This window comes from Anabrus simplex, chromosome 13 (assembly GCF_040414725.1).
Source record: "Anabrus simplex isolate iqAnaSimp1 chromosome 13, ASM4041472v1, whole genome shotgun sequence".
Classification (NCBI taxonomy): domain Eukaryota; kingdom Metazoa; phylum Arthropoda; class Insecta; order Orthoptera; family Tettigoniidae; genus Anabrus; species Anabrus simplex.
The window spans coordinates 19,757,780-19,777,883 of record NC_090277.1 but is presented as its reverse complement, the minus strand read 5'-3'; the positions used below and the strand labels follow the sequence as shown (position 1 = coordinate 19,777,883).

Sequence of the window (20,104 nt, the reverse complement as noted above, 5' to 3'; positions counted from 1 at the left end):
GTGCCGGCTAATTGCAGATGGACAACGGCTAGGCATTGCTACCGATCAATAAAAAAAATGAAATGAATTAGTCAATAAATAAAGAAAATCACGGAAATACATTTGCAGAAACAAAGCAAACTTAGCAGCTTTTTAAACATATTTTAATTGATGTGCGTGTATTTGTTGAAGTGTTTTATTATGATATGCACAGTCTATTATAGTTTCTGCTGTCAGTACGTTTGGGAGAACTACCGAGATCGTTTTGAATGCGAGTAAATGCACTGTAATCAATTCTGGAGCCTTCTTCTGTACATTTGAAATTGGCGCTAGATGCTCGGCCGACAGAGTACCGAGTGTGTGCCGCTAGATGTCGGGTCGGTGTCTGCTGCAGGTGTTGGCAACAGTTTTCTCACTGGCTGTTGGCTGCGCGCTGTGGAGGGAGGACCAGGCAGGGAAGGCATTCATTGATCTGCCGAGTACCGCTGCTGCAAGCTAGCGCGTTTAGCCTAGGCCATTGTGCTCTTCGTTCAACCACATTTGTTAAAAAATTCTTTCGCATTTTTTTGTAAACAAGTAGTCTGGTTGATTGTTAAGAACTCGTGAGTTTTTGTTGTCTATGTGTTTGAGAAGAAGCAAGAGGCATCTTCACTGAAGCGACGCGCGTAAGTGTTTTCTGTCTCAGCAAGCGCGACCATACTCAGCGTGTGTTAAGATTTTCTATGTGCTAGCGGTTCATCTACATCAGACAAGCTGTGGGGCTCCGGGGCATTCTTCCTTCCGCCGCAGGGAATGTATTATCCAGTGAGTACCAGCTTGTCTTCTGTAAACAAGGACTGTTTACTATATCACAATGCGTCAATGGCGACCAGGGTTATGTAAATCTGTATCTCTCTTCTTATAGCTGCACTGTGGCTTAATGCCGCTACAGGTTATCTGGCGTGTTTAGAGTTATCACTAAGCAAACCAATACGTTTCTTTTTGTAAGTTAATGGCTATCGCTACTTGTGTTTGTAAATCGTTCATTTAGCTGTTATCTACCTTCAAATATTATAGCTTGCTTAAATGTTGCTAATTGTATGAAAGAAAGGCTCCTTATAGTACTTTAGAACAGAAATATTCTAATTGCAATGTAACACTGAATGTGAAAGGTTGGTGTTTCGGTATGTGGTAGTGTGCGTGAAGCTGTTAGATTAAGGAATTTTCCATTCTCTGGCGCGGTTTTGTTTGCGGCGAGGATTTTTCCAGTAGTGCACAAACCTTGTCTGACTTCGATAGAACTTCGTGTTTTCGACTTTTATTTTATTTCAAGCCATGATCCAAGATAATCTTACTCTCGTTAAACAACGACGTGATGTTAACTCTGAGAATATTGTGTTATAGCCGTGGCGAATTTAAAAGTGAATACACGAGGTTCTGGGTGCACTTTGGTCACATAACCTCAAACCATAAGTGCTGTGCCTTTCACGGCCTTGAATTCTATCCTCTTCTTACGTGTATTCCAGCTACGCGCAACCCGTTATTTCTGAAGGACATGTAAATCTTAATAAACTTTGTTCTGAGTTGAGGCGGTTAGCATATGTTAGCTGGCATCTCCGGTTTAATGTTCCATACGCAGCATCTGCGTCGGAATTAGTGTACGGTTGGTAGTGCACGGGCGTAGTGGCAGCATTGTGTATTGCGTCGATGATTATGTCGGGTCGTCATACTTTTTTTTTTTTTTTGAGTGACCCTCTGTGAATAGCTTTAGGAAGAGCGTTACAGCAGACAGTATTGCTGACTCATAACGGAACAGATCGTGTTAATAGAACGTAATTGGGTGCACATTTTCATACGGCGTGGCTTGTTTATTCCTGTTCCGTGAATAACAGGCTTTCTCCATGCAGAATGCATTGCAGGGGTTTCGCCGATCGATTTTCCGTCATGTACACAATTCGCTCTGCGGTCGACTTGTTGAGGTTAATCGTTTTCGTTTTCAATTACTCGTTTTTCAGTCGAGGTCATCGTTCCAGCCATTCATCCATTCACCGTCGTGTTGTTATGTAGGCCTAAATTACTTACTATCGCCATACTGAATGTGGATAGTTGGGGGCCGGACTTCCATTTATTACAAACACATTTCTAGTTTTTGTAAACAGGATGACAGGATTTTTATTCGTCATATATATCATATGCATATTTTATCATTAGGTCTTTTACCAAAAGTATGGTAAGGTCTTTCACCAAAAGTTATGGTAAGCAACTAGGCCATAAAAGATTATTTTTCGTGATAACAGCCTATAGAGAATTGTGCTGTGGTCAGAGAATAGTGGGATATGTCTCTTAAAATTACTCGATACTCTTGACGTACGTACGTCAGAACTACATGTATAATACATTCTTTCCTGGTAGTGGGCACGCTCCTGAATTGAAGATATTGCAGTGTCCTCTGGTACCATGGGTTTTTTTTTTTTTTTTAAGCTGTAGGCTACAACCAGCAGAATAATGTACATAATTAAGGAGGGAGTTGATCGCTTTCTAAAACAGATTCCTTCACTATTTGGATCATGTCATTTCAGGAGCATGCTACAATATAAATGTTGATTAAGAATTCACAGCTATGAACAAAAATACAGGTTTATGTTGTTCTTTCTGAGAAGTCGAGATAGAATTATGTATTAAGTACGTACTATATTGTATACGACCTTCACTGCGGTATCGTTTCTATTGGCATCCATTATTGGGGAGATAGTGCGTTCGAACCCCACTGTCGGTGGTTTCCCATTTTCACACCAGGCACGGCCGCTTCCTTCCAAATCCTGTCCCATCGTCGCCATAAGATCTATCTGTGTCGGTGCGGCGTAAAGCAACTAGCAAGGATCACATGCTCAGTTGAACGGGTGAAATGGGCTAAATTATTTTCTCAAACTAGCCAACACTGAAAATTATTGGTTCCGAACTGAGCTCGCTTTAAAATGACTGCCCGGCTCAGACGGTTGGCAGTCCGGGGGCTCAAATACGTCAGCCTCGTGTCCGTCAAGTTGCTTTACGTCGCATCGACACAGATAGGTCGTGTAGCGACGATGCGACAGGAGGCGGCCGCAGGCTTAATAAAGGTTAATTTTACCTGGTGTGAAAATGAAAAGAAAAAAAACACATCTTCAGGGATGCCAACAGTGGGATTCGAATCCACTATCTCCCGATTACTGGATACTGGCCGCACTTAAGCGACTGCTGCTATTGAGGTCGGTATCGGTAGATTTAGAGGCACGTAAAAGAACTCCTGCGGGACTAAATTCCGGCACCTTGGTGTCTCCAAAAACTGTAACAGTAGTTGTGTATGTTCAGTCTTCAGCCCTAAGGCTGGTTGGATCCTCAACAACTCTGCCATCAGCTGTCATAGATGGCCTAGGCATCACTGAAGAGGCGTACTAGGGAAATGAGGAGTAAGGTAGAGTCCCGTTGTTTTTCTCACCGAGCCAGAAGTTGCTATTACATATCAGTCTGCCATGCCCACTGAAATGCATTCATCAACCGACCCTATGAGCAACATTTTCACGCCATTCATAGCAGGGACTGGCTGCAGAAGGAATAGCATTTACTAGCATCGCTCATACCTCAGTCACTTCCATATAGTCAAAGCCAAGGATAAGACAGAGACAGATCAATGAAAGTAACAAAATTGCTCTAGCCCATACCGGAAGACATAGTGCACTGTAAACACTAGGTCCTGCCAGCAGTTAGTGGGACGTAATGCCAATAACATTTAAAATGACGGAGTAACAGGAATTCTGTAGACATTTCTTTTTTCCTGTTGGCTGCTGTTTGAAGATTGTAATTTGAAGTTCATCGACTCGGCGCTGTGAACGAACGAAGATTGTAATTTGAAGTTCATCGACTCGGCGCTGTGAACGAACATCGTGCTTGAAAATCATAAAACAGTTCAGTTCTTGTTTGTGATCACTGAGTCTGGCCAGCTGTTAGTTTCGGTAGGATTTACAACGAAATAATTTCACAGCATTTCGCCCGTCATCCTTGTATCCATGTTTTCAGTGCGACACGAGCTAAATTTAAACGAAACAGATATCGGTGTTTCTTGTTTCGATGTATATCGGGTGGTTGTAGTTATCCCACTCTGTACCAATAATGTCCAGATTATGGGTTGCATGAAGAGAATCATATCGAGAAAGGTATCAGGCATACCCGTTGCAGCCCTCTGCCGTGTCAGTTCGAGCGCACTTTGTAGTTTTCACAAAAACTAGGGATATCGGACTGTTTAAAATGGGAACGCATTAAAAGTGTCTCTGCCCGGCGGCCGTTCCTTTTCCACATAAATGTAGTTGCTTGGTCAGAGGCTATATTTTGCCGTTAGTTCTCCTTTCTTAGTGTTTGTACCCAAAATCTGGAACGCCGGTTAAAAGTTCAAATTAATATCGTGAACTGGTTACGGATGTATTATTATTGATACAGATTTAAGTGATGGACGTTTCTCCTTGCTTTATGTATTTTAATGTTGCTTCAAGCCTTTCAATCTTTCATTGTGAGTGAATACGTTTTTCGCCTCTGCTGTTAACAATGCCGACATTGTCTTCAGTCACTTCAGACTGGTCCAAGGACAAATAATTTTGTCCATGTTTTGCATGCTAAATCTTCAGTCAGAATTATTCTGTGGTAGCAAGTTAGTTGGTCGTACGGTTAGCGGCGCGCAGCTGTGAGCTTACATTCGGGGCATAGTGGGTTCGAAGCCCACTTTTGGCAGCCCTGAATATAGCTGTCCGTGGTTTCCCGTTTTCACACCAGGCAAATGCTGGGGCTGTACCTTAATTAAGGCCACGGCCGCTTCCTTCCCACTCGTAGGTCTTTCCTGTCCCATCGTCTCCATAAGAATGTCAGATGAGCAGTGTACACTGAGTAGCTGGGAGCCCATACGTCACATCTTGTCAGTAGAGCACGTTAACCGTTAGTGGGACGTAAAATCAATAGCATTGTCATCATACCGGTAATAGAAATGTTTTTAAAGATTTTCGTGTGGGGCGCGGGAAACGTGGTAAACAACTGGCCGTGTGGTGTTACACAAGAATGTTGATGGTTCGAGTTGGTGACGGGAATACATTCAGTGAGCGTTAACAATCTTGTCGTCCTTCCGTGGTGGTGCAGCCCTTTTGCCAAGAGCGTGTCACTCATCCAAGTAGTGTTCCCTACTGAATGCATGATTCGAAGCAGTGTATCGATTCATTCAAGTGTCCGAGCGAATCGATTCACAGGAACGGCGAGCTCACGGCACACGATTCGGCTTACTCCCAGCGGACAGTGGTGAGTGGCGCACTCACTGCATGTTGACGGGGAGCCGAGCTTCCGCTGCAGCGAAACAGTGAATCATGGCACATCGAAAGAATCGTGAACGAGCGCGGTTCAGTGAGGCACAAGATACACACGGCTCCTTATTGGCTCACTGGATCTTAGTATTATAACTTAGTTGACATTTGACAATTAAACTCGACTCTAGCCTGCCCTATGACTATGTCATGACCACTCAGAAGTGCCTGTTTTATATTGGGAAGAACGGCTCAGTATTCTCTCAGTTCATATGTTCCATCGTTGCACAAGACTTCAATCATATGTGGACAGACGCAATAACAGTATGTTGAATCAGAAAACCAGCGGGCTACTCTACATCTCGGGTAGCCTATACAAAATATGACGATTTAAAGAAATCCTCAGCTGATAGAAAAATACATATTTTCAAAAATGACTGAGCGAGTTGTCGTGCGGTTAGTATCGCGTAGCTATGCGCTTGCATTCGGGAGATGGTGGGTTCGAATCCCACCGTCGGCAGCCGTTAAGATGGTTTTCCGTAGTGTCCCCATTTTCACACATGGAAATGCTGGGACTGTACCTTAATTCAGGCCATGGCTGCTACCTTCCTAATCATAACCTTTGTACATTGATAAATATATAAATGTACCTCCACAAGACTTCAATCATAAATAGATATTTAAACACGCACTTGCTCCCGTGGCTTATAGACTTCGAATCATGCATTTTTTTAAAGGTTGATGGCTTGCATGAAACTGAAGATACAGCCTTTGTCCACCACCAAAGGCATGTGAATATTCTTGAGTTTCTCAGTGCCAGTTCCTTTGAATATTTAACCATCAGCCATAAGGTGAAGATCACTATCACAAATTTGCATCTGATGGATTATTTCGTATTCAGAAAATCGGAAATAGATGGAGCACCTGTTTCCAACTACAAATCATTGTGTTATGCTAGATACAGACTTTTCAGTGAAAAGTTTGTTTTGTTTATAAAAGGTTAATTTCAATCGAGTGAAATTATAAAATGCAGTGCTGTGAAATCCGAGTACACAAAACATAAGACCTATAATGTGAAGCTTATTTTAGGAGTATCTGGTGACATTACAGGAGGGGAATGTGAACGTTTTTCTGGAGCAGGCCCCAAGGCATGTTGTAAGAATATTGCTGCTGTAAGCTACGCATTAGAGCACTTCCCCAAGACTGGTATTATTCAGTGTTCAGAAACATGCAGCCAAAATGTATAAACTTTTCAGCATCCCCCTGCCAAACGGTTGAGGCCAGTTAGCCCTATGAAAGTGGAATGTTTGCCCTTGGAACAAGTTTTGCTATGTATAATCTCAGTTGCACCAGTTATAACTCTAGTCGAGGGGTATTTCTGTCTAAAAGCAAAGGGGCTGTTTTAGTCGAGGGGTATTTCTGTCTAAAAGCAACGGGGGCTGTTTTAGTCGAGGGGTATTTCTGTCTAAAAGCAAGGGGGCTGTTTTCAAGGACATTTTCTCTATCAGACCGAATGTTCAACTCTTTAAACTGGCAGTACATGAAATTAATCCAAACATTAAATATTCTCCCAACAGTAGTTTTATTGATTCCGAAGTTAAGGCCTAGTTCTTCGTCAGGTTTGTTGGTCCTTAGCTTCATAACTGTCAATAAGAAACGCAGTCTGGGTTCAAGAGGGAATATCTGTAAATTGTATCTGTTTTCTCTCAGAACAGCAAACACCATATTGCAATGTTGGACGTCTACAAACCCTGTACAAAGCAATATGACATCACGATTACGCATTGTTTACTCAACAACCAAATTACCTGTAGTAATTTTTGATTGCTGATGTCTTTGAAAATGGGAGTCACAAATGTAACATTCACTTCTTCGGGTATATTCACGATTTCTTCGCGTACTTCAAAGGAGGTGATTTCTGCATATTCCGATATTGTAGGTATTTCGTAGTAATCCAGCAATTTTCTGGTGTATGGCCTCTTCCTTGTTTTTGTTCTGTTCGTGCTCCACGGAAAAAGCGATGGAACAGCGCCCGGTTTTAATCTTGCTCTCTCACCTTTAAATACAAACGCATAAATTCGCTGGTTATCAAAATGCCTAATCAGTTTATAGGTAAGAAATAGGAATTATTTCCCTTCGTAAATCGCACTTACCCAACAAAGTTTTCGTGAAGTCACCGGGTTTAAAATAATGGGAACACACTTTAATATTTTCGGTCAGATTCTTCTCACCGAAATTTTTCCTTCTAATAGTATGTAACCATTTCTTCCTCATTTCTTTATTTTGTGGAAACTGGTGAAACGAAAAAATGGGCTTCCCTGATTTTTTCAAAGAGGAACTCTGCAACAACTCGACATAGTCACGAAAATAACAACTTAGCAGCTTAAATTCCTGGATATTTAGCGGCATGAGTACACAGGAGACAAATGAAGAGCGCATTGCGCTTACCCAGTACAACAGCAGTGCGCTCTATCGGTGCTAGTTCTATACATCCCTATTGGAAGAGGACGAACACATCCAAGAATGGAGTAGAGAAAGGGAAGAGACGACGGACAGTCTGACGATACCAATTCTGAACGTTAGTCGCTGTTTAGCTTCTTACGTCTAAACATGCCATGTGTTCTCTCGCACCGACAGAGACGACGATGGCATAGGAAGCGGCCGTGGGCTGCTGTGAAAATGGGGAACATCGTCAGGGCTGCCGGCAGTAACGTTCGAACCCACTATCTCCCGAATGCAAGCTGCGCGACGACCGCTTGCTGGATGTTTTAATGTTTCAGAGATGGAGGACGTGAGTTAGCTCTGTGCTACGTAGTGCTGGGGACGGAGCGGAGCGGAGCAGTTGTGACGTCATCGCCCGGTAGTACCAAGTGAACTACCGAGTGAATGTCCTGACGCGGGACGTTTAAACACGTTATAGGTATGGCACTGCGAAGGTATTGCATCCCCCTATTAATAGCCTTCTCTCACAACGTAACAACTGTAAATAACTGCATATATATTCACTATAGAATAAATGTTAGTAACTCGTATAGTTAACTCATTCGCATAGTGAAACAAAGTATGGCGCATACTTACCGAAAGGGTTTGTATACAAGGGGATTGGAAGTTAACAGAAAAGTAATGTATTAACAATTATTTCGTAAGTTCATGTGATACGGTACACTGTTAATAAGAAGAATAACCTGAATATAAAGAATCTTATCAGAATATAATGAAAAACACTGACATAATTTCATCTACAGGATGACAAAAGTAATTACGTAAATGAACGTTGACTGAAATGTCCTTCTTTGCAACTGTGATTACAAAACATATCTGACAACATACTACTACACGTTCCAATGCCATACAGCTATCAGTAGAATGCTTCTATAAATACAGTTATTATATTATATTATATTATATTATATTATATTATATTATATTATATTATATCATATTATATTTGATGTGCCACCACCCGCCGCGTATGTGCGGCCACAAAATTTGCATTTTGCGTGTTTCCTATTATCAGTGATGTCAAAAAACTGCCAGGCATCCGACGGTTTTCGTGGCATTTGTGGAACAACGTTCTGTAAAAATTTCTTTAAATTCCTTTAAATGTTCTAAAAATATAACTACTATCTACGAATATGTTTAAATATCACACTAACACCACAAATATAATCTAACAGACTTTACATTATCTACAAAACATAACCAGCGTAGGAAATATATACGTACATTCGAAACACACAGATTGAATACAGGTACTTTCGTACGTGTGTTGTGCGCTACACCAAAGAGAATAAGTAGCGCTACACTGTGCTCAGGTCCTCCGCGAGTACTCGCAGTTGTAAGCGGAGGGGATCGGTGGTGCGCTCTACCGCTACAACCGGATTACTCATCGGTATTACTCGCTCCGTCCCCACCTCTAGTGCTACGTTCTTTCATCCATTCTCTATGTCCGTAAAAACAGAGGCGTGTCCATTACACGTTCGTGTTTATAGTTTAGTCCCTAGTTGGGTTACCTCTAGTTTCAGTTAGGGTTTCTGATGCGTTCAGTTACTGCGGTGTAGTGTCTCATTTGCCCGACTCCTTGCCTGAATAGTCAGCATTGAGGCCTTCGCTTCAGAGGGTACCGGGTTCGATTCCCGACCGGGTCAGAATTTTAATCTTTTGCGATTAATTCTTCTGTCTTGGGGGCAGGGTGTTTGTGTTTGTCCCAACGCACCACACTAGCAACAACCTGCAATAGTGATTACATCCCTTCTTATACACTAAGGGTATCCGGCCGTAAAACAGCACCCGCCACCCCACAGCGGAAGAACAACACGCGTTTCATTTCCGTTCTTTAGGACCATGAAAACACAATACTCGTTCATCTTGGTGGAGTCCTTCACTGCCGTTGACTGGTACGCTTCCCTCATAACAAGACAGCTCTTCATTTGATCTCTGATGATCGTGTGGATAATCTGTGTGGTTACGTGACCTTGCCATGACATCAATCTGGGGACTTGTTCCACGAACGAACTTTACAACTTTTCAATTCTTTCTGTTTCACCATGATCTTCGCAAAGTGAAAAGTCCTTGCGAATGAGTTATCCAATCAAGTATATTCCATGGGCAAACTGTATGTGACTTCAATGCTTTATTTCTCGCGGCAAACTTGACTATATAATTGTCGTACCGTTAGTTTTGAAATTTTGATCATGGGAAAGAAAGGTTATTACAAGAAGCTGGAAAGGGTAACTTTATAAATAACCTCTCAAATGATGACACGCTAACAAGAGAAGGAAATTCACCCTTCATTAGAAATCCTGTCGCTAGATCATGTGCATTATCAGGCCAACGTACTATGTTGGGAAATACATTTACTATAACATTTACGACTTCGGTAACAGTTCTACAAATAATTGATTTTGCTGTCCCATGCATTGCTGCTACACCGTGCACTTGGGTACCATTTTCTAACCAATATAGGCATATAAGAATTTATTCTTTTTCTTTTTGTTGCATGTTTCAATAAATGACCGATCATTTTCAAGAAGAATGTAGTTCGCCCGTGTTGGGGTAATACGAAATTACTCGCGAAATTCCGTCGAAGTGAGATTATGACAATTAATCCTGTCTTTGTACGTTTTGTTGTTGGATTCTTCATCACTGTCCTCACTTGATGATAATAAAACCATCTTCAGGGCTACCGACAGTGGGGTTCGAACCCACTATCTCCCTAATAATGTTTACTGTTCGATTTTTTCATATTTGCTATCGATAAATGCGGTCGTTTATGCCGATGTTCGTGCAGGTTCTAACAAATATGGGCGACTTTGGTTTTCAGTAACTGGCCAGACTGAGACTGCTGTCATGCGTTGAGGAGGAACCAAGCTGCGCACTTCCCCTCCGCCTTTACGTTGTGACTCACGAGTTGGTCTTCCTTTAGCGCTGTTGTCTGCCTGGCTCAATGGCCTTCTACTATTGTGTAGTGCTGTTGATAGCGTGTTCCTTTACTGTGGGTCAGGCCATTTGACACTCCATGTCCCACGACAAAATTCGTTCAAAATTAACCATAGACTCCCAGGAGTAGTGGTGGGGACGGAGCGGTGCGAGCAAGTACTGTGACGTGATTATTAATTATTATCAGTGGTACAATGCTCCTACTATTTATTATTGGTTATTTGCACAATTTTTATAAAGTAATATAAATTTAACAGATAACGTAACAAAGAGTTCATTACAACTCTGCGCTTAATATGAGGCATATAAAGTAGACATAAATAAAGAAATAAACATACAAATGAATAAATACATACAATAAATATTAATGCATATGGATAAACGTACCGTATTTCATAATGTGATAATTGACGAAACGAAATCCAGTGCTTTGAAATGTGCCTAAACTCATATAATATCAAACATTTCATTTATAACTATGTGGTAAGGAGTTAAATGAAAAATCTGTTAAGGTAACATCAGTATTGGAAATAAGTAAAGTATACAAATGAACCCAATTCCTCATCTTGTAACAAGCATTAACATCAAGACACAACACGTTGTGCACAGACAGTATGGGAAGTACCATTAGCGTTCTGTATTGCTTGGAACAGGTGTTATATAGGAGGAATTTCCATTCAGAAATATCAGAGTTTCAGCTCGTTTTGCAGAAAGCGACGACCTTCGGTCTGAAAGAATTTGTCCAGCCCATGAAAACACCTCCTATGCGGGCACAGATGTAGCAGGTACGCTAAGGTAAGCAAGAGCAAGTTCACTTAAGGGTCAATGAATATTGAAATTTCACGATCGCATTGTAATCGAAATCGACTTTCAACCTATTAGGTCGTGTTACGTACATTTAGCACGTGTTGAAGAGATGTTAAGTACAGAAAAAATGGCCAACCGGACACCAATGGAATCCGAAACCACAACCGCCCGACGTCGCGTTGGTAGCTCTACCAATTGAACTATGGTGGCCTAGTTCTCTTTTGTTCTGTTGGAAAGGATCTAAGGGACAGGTCTGGCTCTATCCTCTTATAACCCTCAGTGACTGCATGTCTTCGCATACAAAAGTAGCCAAACTCTTATGGAACTTACTTTTTTCCTGCACTGTCTCATCCAAACGTAAGAATGAAATTACTTTCACGATGTGCAACTGTATTTGTACCATGTCCTTACGATGCGCCCGCTTGACATTCCTCCACCTGTACAATGCGGATTTTCTACCTGGATTGCTAGTAAAATACTGCCATACTTGGGAGGACTGTCTTGGAATTATTGCTTCTTTCCATTACATATATCGGTAGACAATATAGCACAACAACTTTAAACAAATTTATATATTATAAGGAAACACAAATAGAACAGACGTCTCAGTCTGGAGTTTGAACAACAGCACAGTGGTGTTGCGAGTGTAGCCTGGCTGGGTTTACTAAAGCGCCCGCAGCGCTATACGGTGTATTCGAGTTGAATCGGTGCTCCGCTGTGACGTCACGTAAACCTGGACCGAGTTACTCTACAGTTCTACTCGCTCCGTCCCCACCACTACCCAGGAGTGATTCGGTAGGCCTAAAGTAAAACGGAGTGTCCGAATTGACAAGCAGACAGCGAGATGGCGTCAAATGAAAATGTCTGCACATGGTATCAGAGTCCATACGATTAAGTTTCATTGTATTGCATTCGATGTTAGTGGCTTACATAGTTACTTCTGTGAAGTAAAATACAGATTAAGTGGATATAATAATTAATAGTAGGTACTTGTATCAGCTAAGTATTGGAAATTTTAATTTTTTACCTGTGGAAGGGTGTTAGAATGTGCATGGCGCACTACCAGAGTTGCGCCAAACACACGGTAACGCATGACGAGTTGCTCGGAAATCGGTTGAGAATGTGCTCATGAATTGACGAACTCTGAAAGTGAAAATTGAAGCACTTAATTTAAGTAGGGATTTATGGATAAAGGTGTTCCTAGATCCTCTTAGGTTCCGAGAAACTTCTGGTTTAAAACTTTTACATGTATGAAATTCAGTGGCGGTTTACTCAGGCAGGGCTGTGCCGTCATTTCTTCCCCCTCCAGTTTACACTTACCACCACGATATTTGTTATGTATAATAATCCGAGACACTGGCTGAATAGATGCGTGCTTTCGAGGCAGAACGATGACGTAGCGAAAATAAGATTATATCGCGAAAACCTCGAAAAATTCCTGGGTTGTCAGATGTGTCTGTCTCATCGTCGCCCCTGACTGCTAGTTCGAACTGCCCTCAGAACTTAGCAGTACACATAACTTAGTAAGAATGTATTGATTCTTCGAAACCTCTTCGTTTGTATGCACAGCCTAATTGGCATCAGATATCTACTCTGCCAAGCATAGCAAATTCAATACCACCGTTTGAGTCCTTCTCGCTTATTTTATGTTTTGTCTGAAAGCCCGACTGATGTTCATGCAGGATCGACGACATTCATTGCCGAACAAAAGAACGCATTCCTTATTTCACATCCGCACAGCCAGTCAGCGTACTTACAACCTGGCGGACTGAATTTCCTAGTTTAGGCATTTCTGTTCTTATAACCCTTCTGTTCTTGTATAATATTTAAATTCGGCCGAGGAGGCCCTAACTTCTTTAATGTTCAAAAATTAAATTCCTGCCACTACTTAAAATGCTACTTACAGAATTAATCTTAAATTAAATTCTTAAATTGAAAGCGTAACATTTAGTTTTCAACTGGGCAGATAAACTAAACACACGAATGAAGATATAATTTACACCGTTAGAATGGTACCGTACGCACAGGCTTTATACACATATTAACAGGCTAACAGCTGCTGCAATCACGACTAATATGGATGGCATTGCACTGTTTCGCTAATCACAAACGACAATACTGACATTCGTAAACACAATAAGTGAATTTATCTTGCTTTGTTCAAATCTCAAAGCATGAAGACGTATTTAACAATTTCAACTACCGGTACCTACATTTTAAATATTTTAGCTTCTTTATAGAGCTGAATTGTTTCAGTAGTCAGTAGCCTATATTGGAATTTATTGTTTTGTAAAATATTTTGGAATTAATCTCTAAGAACAATCAATGTAAGATGGGGGGGGGGGGTTTGACGATGTTGCTGAGAGCTTCGCCGGACAGACTGTACACCTTCCCCTGACAATCCAGTATGCTCCTCCCGCTTCCCGCACACTTGCTGATTCCAGAAACCGACTGAGGGCTGTACTGTCTAGCCACGTTCTGAAAGCCTTGTTTGAAAATAGATAGGCGAAATGTTTACAGGAAAAATAATAAAGATAATATTGTATAACTAAATAGTACACCACATAAGTTCGAGTTCGCTATATTTGTCGATCTCTGTATTTAATCAGAAATTATGTTCTGCCACGAACCTACTACGCTGGCGTAGCAGCTGGAGAGGTGATACTCCCACGTGGCGCGTCCCAGGTGGCGGATACGGGGGTCCTAACCGGCTTGCCGGCGGACTTGAGGGAAATAAAATACCTCTCGCGGACCAAGCACACTACTCCCTGCGGGTGGGGGACGCACATGTTGAGTACACCCGCGGTATCCCCTGCCTGTCGTAAGAGGCGACTAGAAGGGGCCCAAGGAGCTCTCAACTTGGGAGTATGGACTGGCGACCACGGGACCCTTAGCTGAGTCTTGGCATTGCTTCAACTTACTTGTGCCAGGCTCCTCACGTTCGTCTATCCTGTCCGACCTCCCATGGTCAACTCTTGTTCTTTTCCAACCCCGACGGTATTAGAGCATTCGAGGCCAAGGGAGTCTTTCATTTTCACGCCCTTCGTGGGCCTTGCCTTTCTTCGTCCGTTACTTCATTTTTCGAAGTGACGGATCCCTTCTTTCTTCTTTTTTTTTCTGTCTCTCTCTACCCCCTGTGAGTGGGGGACGCAGACGAAAAATACACCCACGGTATCACCTGCCTGTCGTGAGAGGCGACTAAAAGGGGCGACCAAGGGATGATTGTCTTAAAACCATGAAACTACTTTTGATTAGTACCATCACGTGTGGAACACCATGGGTCGCCTTTACTTGCGAGCAGTACCACTATATTAGGTACGAAATAGGTTTGTGATTAGTAGCAGCAGACAGTTGGTTCCCCTGTGGGTTTCCAGTACTCGTGAGTCGTACCCATTAGTGTTGGCTACTGAATGTATGATTCTAAGCAGTGTATCGATTCATTCAAGTGTCCGAGTGAATCGATTCACAGGAACGGCGAGCTCACGGCACACGATTCAGCTTACTCCCAGTGGACAGAGCTGAGTGGCGCACTCACTGGACGTTGACGGGGAGCCGAGTTTCCGCTGCAGCGAGGCAGTGAATCATGGCACTTCGAAAGAATCGTGAACGAACGCGGCTCAGTGAGACACATGAATCACAAGGCTCCTTATCGGCTCACTGGACACGCGGAGAGCCGAGCTTCCGCTGCAGCGAGACATACAGTGAGCCATGGTACACCGAAAGAATCGTGAACAAGCCGGCTCAGTGATACACAAGATACACACGGTTCCTTATCGGCTCACTGCAGCGAGACATACAGTGAGCCATGCTGCACTGAAAGAATGGTATGCTATAATGGACTCTCGAACTCAGCTCATTTGAAAATAATACCCATTTGCATTCACTGTCCTCTTCTTACAGGGAGGTTTAAATAATAAATGGATTTATTTGCAGTATTAAAGAGGTAGTCACAACATAATTCTGAAGTAGCTAGTAAGTAGGTAGGCTATTAGGTTATACTATTTATTAGTTTAATGAATCTTAGTATTATAACTTAGTGGACATTTGACAATTAAACTCGACTCTAGCCTGCCCTATGACTATGAGTCATGCTCATGACCACTCAAAACTACCTGTTTTATATATTGGGAAGAACGGCTCAGTATTCTTTCAGTTCATATGTCACATCGTTGCACAAGACTTCAATCATATGTGGACAGACGCAATAACAGTATGTTGAATCAGAAAACCAGCAGGCTACTGTACATCTCGGATAGCCTATACAAAATATGACGATTTAAAAAAATCCTCAGCTGATAGAAAAATACATATTTTCAAAAATGGCCTGAGCGAGTTGTCGTGCGGTTAATATCGCGTGGCTATGCGCTTGCATTCGGGGAATGGTGGGTTCGAATCCCACCGTCAGCGGCCGTTAAGATGCTTTTCCGTAGTTTCCCATTTTCACACCGGGAAATGCTGGGACTGTACCTTAATCCAGGCCATGGCTGCTACCTTCCTAATCCTAACCTTTCCCACCCTGCGTCGCCGGAAACCTTCGATGTATTAGAGTAACTAGCATTTTTTCTAAGAAAGGAGTTCATAGTATGAAGACCAGATGGCAGCTACGAGCACTGAATGCTGTTGCTGCTGTCTTACCAGCACATACTACACAGATGCAGTAGGAGCGGTGACCAATGAGCCGTGAATCGGATCACTGTATCGATTCAGTAAAATGAATCGAATGTCCCATCACTAGTACCCATGTGAGCAACACTGCGGGTCTGGGCGTTGCCTGTGAGTTGTACCACTATACGAGCGACACCGTGGGTTTGCGTTGCCTGTTATTAGTATCCACTATGTGAGGAACACCACGGGAATACCGGCACCCGTGTTTAGTACACCTAGGTGAGGAACCTCATCGGTTTGCATTGGCTATGAGTGGCGCCATCGTGTGAGAAACATCATAGGTCTGCGTTACCTGTACGACGTACAATACTTGTGAGTAGTACCATCTTGTGTGGAACACTGTGAGTCTTCGCTACTTTTGATTAGTACCCGAACATGACAAATACCATGGTTCTAATTTTCTAGCGATAAGTACCATTCTGAGGGGCCTTTGACCTGGATTTTGGACCCCTTTAGACATCAAGCATCCTCGATTCCGGATTGTGCTTTATAAGTGGTCCCTTGGTCAGTAATACTATTATTTATTATTTATGATCTTTTTTTTGAGTCGGATCCACTGGGTTTTTTTTGGTTCATGGCCATCCATTCATTCTTCATGTCATTTTTTATTTTGGTCAGTGGATGATTTTGAACTTTTTGTTTATTTCATTTCGTACCATTAGGGCCCGATGACCTCGATGTTAGGCCCCTTTAAACAACAAGCATCATCATCAAATTATGTTCAGTGCTTTTGCGGTGCCCAAAAGCCATTCATGCACCAACTGCCAGAGGTATGAATTTAACAACATTCTAAAATAAGGTGTAACATTTTAATGGATTCTGATCATGTTTATAATCACTTACTACTTGTATTATTATTATTATTATTATTATTATTATTATTATTTGCGCTGGTGGTGGTGGTGGTGATTATTGTTTTAAGAGGAAGTCCAACTAGGCAACCATCTCTATATAACACTAATCAGAGAGAAAAAAATGGAAGGGGTCCGATACTTCGAAATATGAAGGTATCGGCCAAAGGAAGACAAGGGCCACGAAGGGCGTGAAAATGAAAGACTCCCTAGCCCTCGCAAACCTAATAGCGTCGGGGTCGGAAAAGTGCAAGAGTTGACCAAGGGAGCTCGGATAGGATAGATGAAAGTGAGGAGCCTGGCTCAAGTGGAAGCAATGCCAGGACTCAGCTAAGGGCCCCATGGTCGCCAACCCACGCTCCAAAGTTCAGAGCCCCTGAGGCCTATTTGCGCTGGTCTGAGTGTGGTATCTTTATATATATTTCTGTTTGGAATTATTTGAGAATTTCAGTACGAACTGTTGAAAGCAATATTGAGCTAAGAATGGAAAGCCAAAGAAATCTTTCTTCCGTCAGAAGTTAGTGGTTCTCAAACCCATAATTATAGTGAGAAAACTTCATTATCTCTAGTTTAAGTGTCTACCAAACAGGCTGAAAACTGTAAAGAAAACTCTCGGAAAACCAAAACAGAAAATAAAGCAATTCGTACATAATCTTCGGAGGTGTTAACGCTCGTTCAAAGGAGTGTTCCGTTCGAGGACGCTGGATAGTTATCTGGGCAAGTGAAGTTTCTCTTTTCATGAGTTACCAGTCGTCTCCCTTGTGATGTCATCTCAGCCTTGTGGCTGCAATTTCTCACTAGCAAGATGTTTTATCACTGACTCCATGTTTACTAGTCTTTCCTAGATTGTAGATATGAGATTGCGTTTTTAGTAGACGTCAAGTGGCTTTTGTGCACGACTTTTTTTTTTTTTTGCCACGGGCTTTACGTCGCACCGACACAGATAGGTCTTATGGCGACGATGGGATAGGAAAGGCCTAGGAGTTGGAAGGAAGTGGCCGTGGCCTTAATTAAGGTACAGCCCCAGCATTTGCCTGGTGTGAAAATGGAAAACCACGGAAAACCATTTTCAGGGCTGCCGATAGTGGGATTCGAACCTACTATCTCCCGGATGCAAGCTCACAGCCGCGCGCCTCTACGCACACGGCCAACTCGCCCGGTTGTGCACGACTTACGAGCTGTTCGCTGTGTCTACACTTGTTCGCGCATACCGCACAGTAGTAGCTCACGCAGCACATAATTTAATGATACCTTTCATGTCCGTTGTGGAAATTTAACCCCTACTGCAGGTTCCAAGACACTAGAATTCTTTAATTTATTCTAAGACAATCGCTCTGAAATGATCTTTACTTATAATCATTTTAGAATGATAGACGCGTGTTGTCAATGGAATTCTGTTGAAACAATAATTTATTTCGCTGCTTTGTTACGCTTGTCCAGGCGTTGGTACTTGAACCCGAATTTCAAAGAAAAGACGCTTGTTTGTCCACAGTCCTACACCTTGGTCGCTCTTTGACATCATGAGACAAACGACTTCAAACGAGTGTGCCACGTGTGCGATGCTTGCCAGACTCGCTCAACAAAGACCCACCGTGTGTCTCTTACAAGGATTGCGCACACCATACTCTCTCTTGAACTCCCTTTTGCGTGGCTACGATGGACTTCATAATACAATAAAAACACGCGTGGAGGCATCTTGAAGGAATGTACGGTTAACGTCTAACAAATAATAACGTGTGTATTGTTTCTTCACATTTTGTCTGCTATCAGATGGAAATGGGATCGTTTTGAGAACCACTCGGTTTGTGTAAGTCACCTTGTACAAAAAGTACGCTACACAGATGACTCAGAGACCCGAGACCAAATAAAATTGGAAAAGGTGTTACACTAAACTTGTCCAATTTTATAAAAGTCTTGAAGATGATATACATCCGAGAAATGGACTTCTGATGATGACGAATGTAATCATATTTGCTACAGGGGCCGAAAATGAGGTTTTGTTTCTCTGCGGGGTCGGGTATAAATTAGTGACTTTTCACGACCGGATGCCCTTCCTCACGTCAATCAATGGGATGAGTGAAATAAATGACTTGATATTTGCGAGAGCCTTCTCCTGTCTGCCCTCATTCCTCTGCGGAGATGTTTGGAATTGAATCCAGGCTTTTGACACGCAATCTAGATATTAGAAATTGTATACCACGACGTCTGCCGACCAACGGGACTCGAACCGGCGAACCACTGTGTCAGACATCTTGCAGGTGGGCTACGTGAGGTTTTATTAGTGTCAAGTATCAGCTGTGTTACACGTCCACCAATATGGCTGCGTTCATTTTCGTAGTTATGGATCTTAAAGTGACAGTGTTACAACATTACGACACTAAAAATAATACATTTAGAAAATCGGAATTATTATTGTGCGTGGTTTTTAATTACATAATGATTGCTTTGTTATCGTAGAGGAACTGTTGAGTGCTCTCCCTGCTACTGCCACTCGCAGGTATTGTAACATCCTCTCTTGTGCTGGCACTCTGGAATGGAATGTCCTTTTGTTTCCCAGAATGAGAATTAATTGTATTTGTGCTCGTTGGCTGTGAAAGGAAAGGGTTGCTTAATAACTTTCTCCTCGTCTTATCTGCGATGCTGTAATTCTTTGTAACAATGAGCTACCTGTATTGACGATGAACGAATCCGTAGGCCTATGGTCTTTCCCCTCAGTAACTTTGTATGTGGTGATGTTTCAAGGTAATCACTGATGTCAGATGCCATGGCTAAATGGTCACCATGGGGCTTGGGGGCTGGGTGTTCCTGGCGTCTTCAGCATTAGAATTCACCTTAGTTATGGTCCCCTCATCACAGACGCGCAAGTCGCCTATAGGGGATCAAGTCGAAAGACCTGCATCACACCTCTCCGGAGGCCACACGCGAGCCTCGCCAGCGCCAGACGTCTTGATTCCTAGTTTCACACCGGAGCCTCACATCTGCTGCAGGACACGCATCGCCGAGTGGAGAAGGGACACCCCACTCCTGTTGTGCAGCAGTAGTAGAATCCGCGTAAAGCCGGCTTTACAT

General features: G+C 42.5%; 1 protein-coding gene across 13 annotated transcripts in view; it reads left to right on the top strand.

Annotated features, from left to right (window-relative positions):
- The first annotated feature begins 420 nt into the window (after positions 1 to 420).
- The window catches only part of Rbfox1 (RNA-binding Fox protein 1), a 526,123-nt gene continuing 506,439 nt past the window's right edge, over positions 421 to 20,104 (top strand). For all 13 annotated transcript variants that reach the window (XM_067157334.2, XM_067157332.2, XM_067157336.2 and 10 more), the window contains exon 1: positions 421 to 783. In XM_067157334.2, the coding sequence (XP_067013435.1) occupies positions 772 to 783 (12 nt within the window). In that variant the 5' untranslated portion in view covers positions 421 to 771. The remainder of the gene's footprint in view (positions 784 to 20,104) is intronic.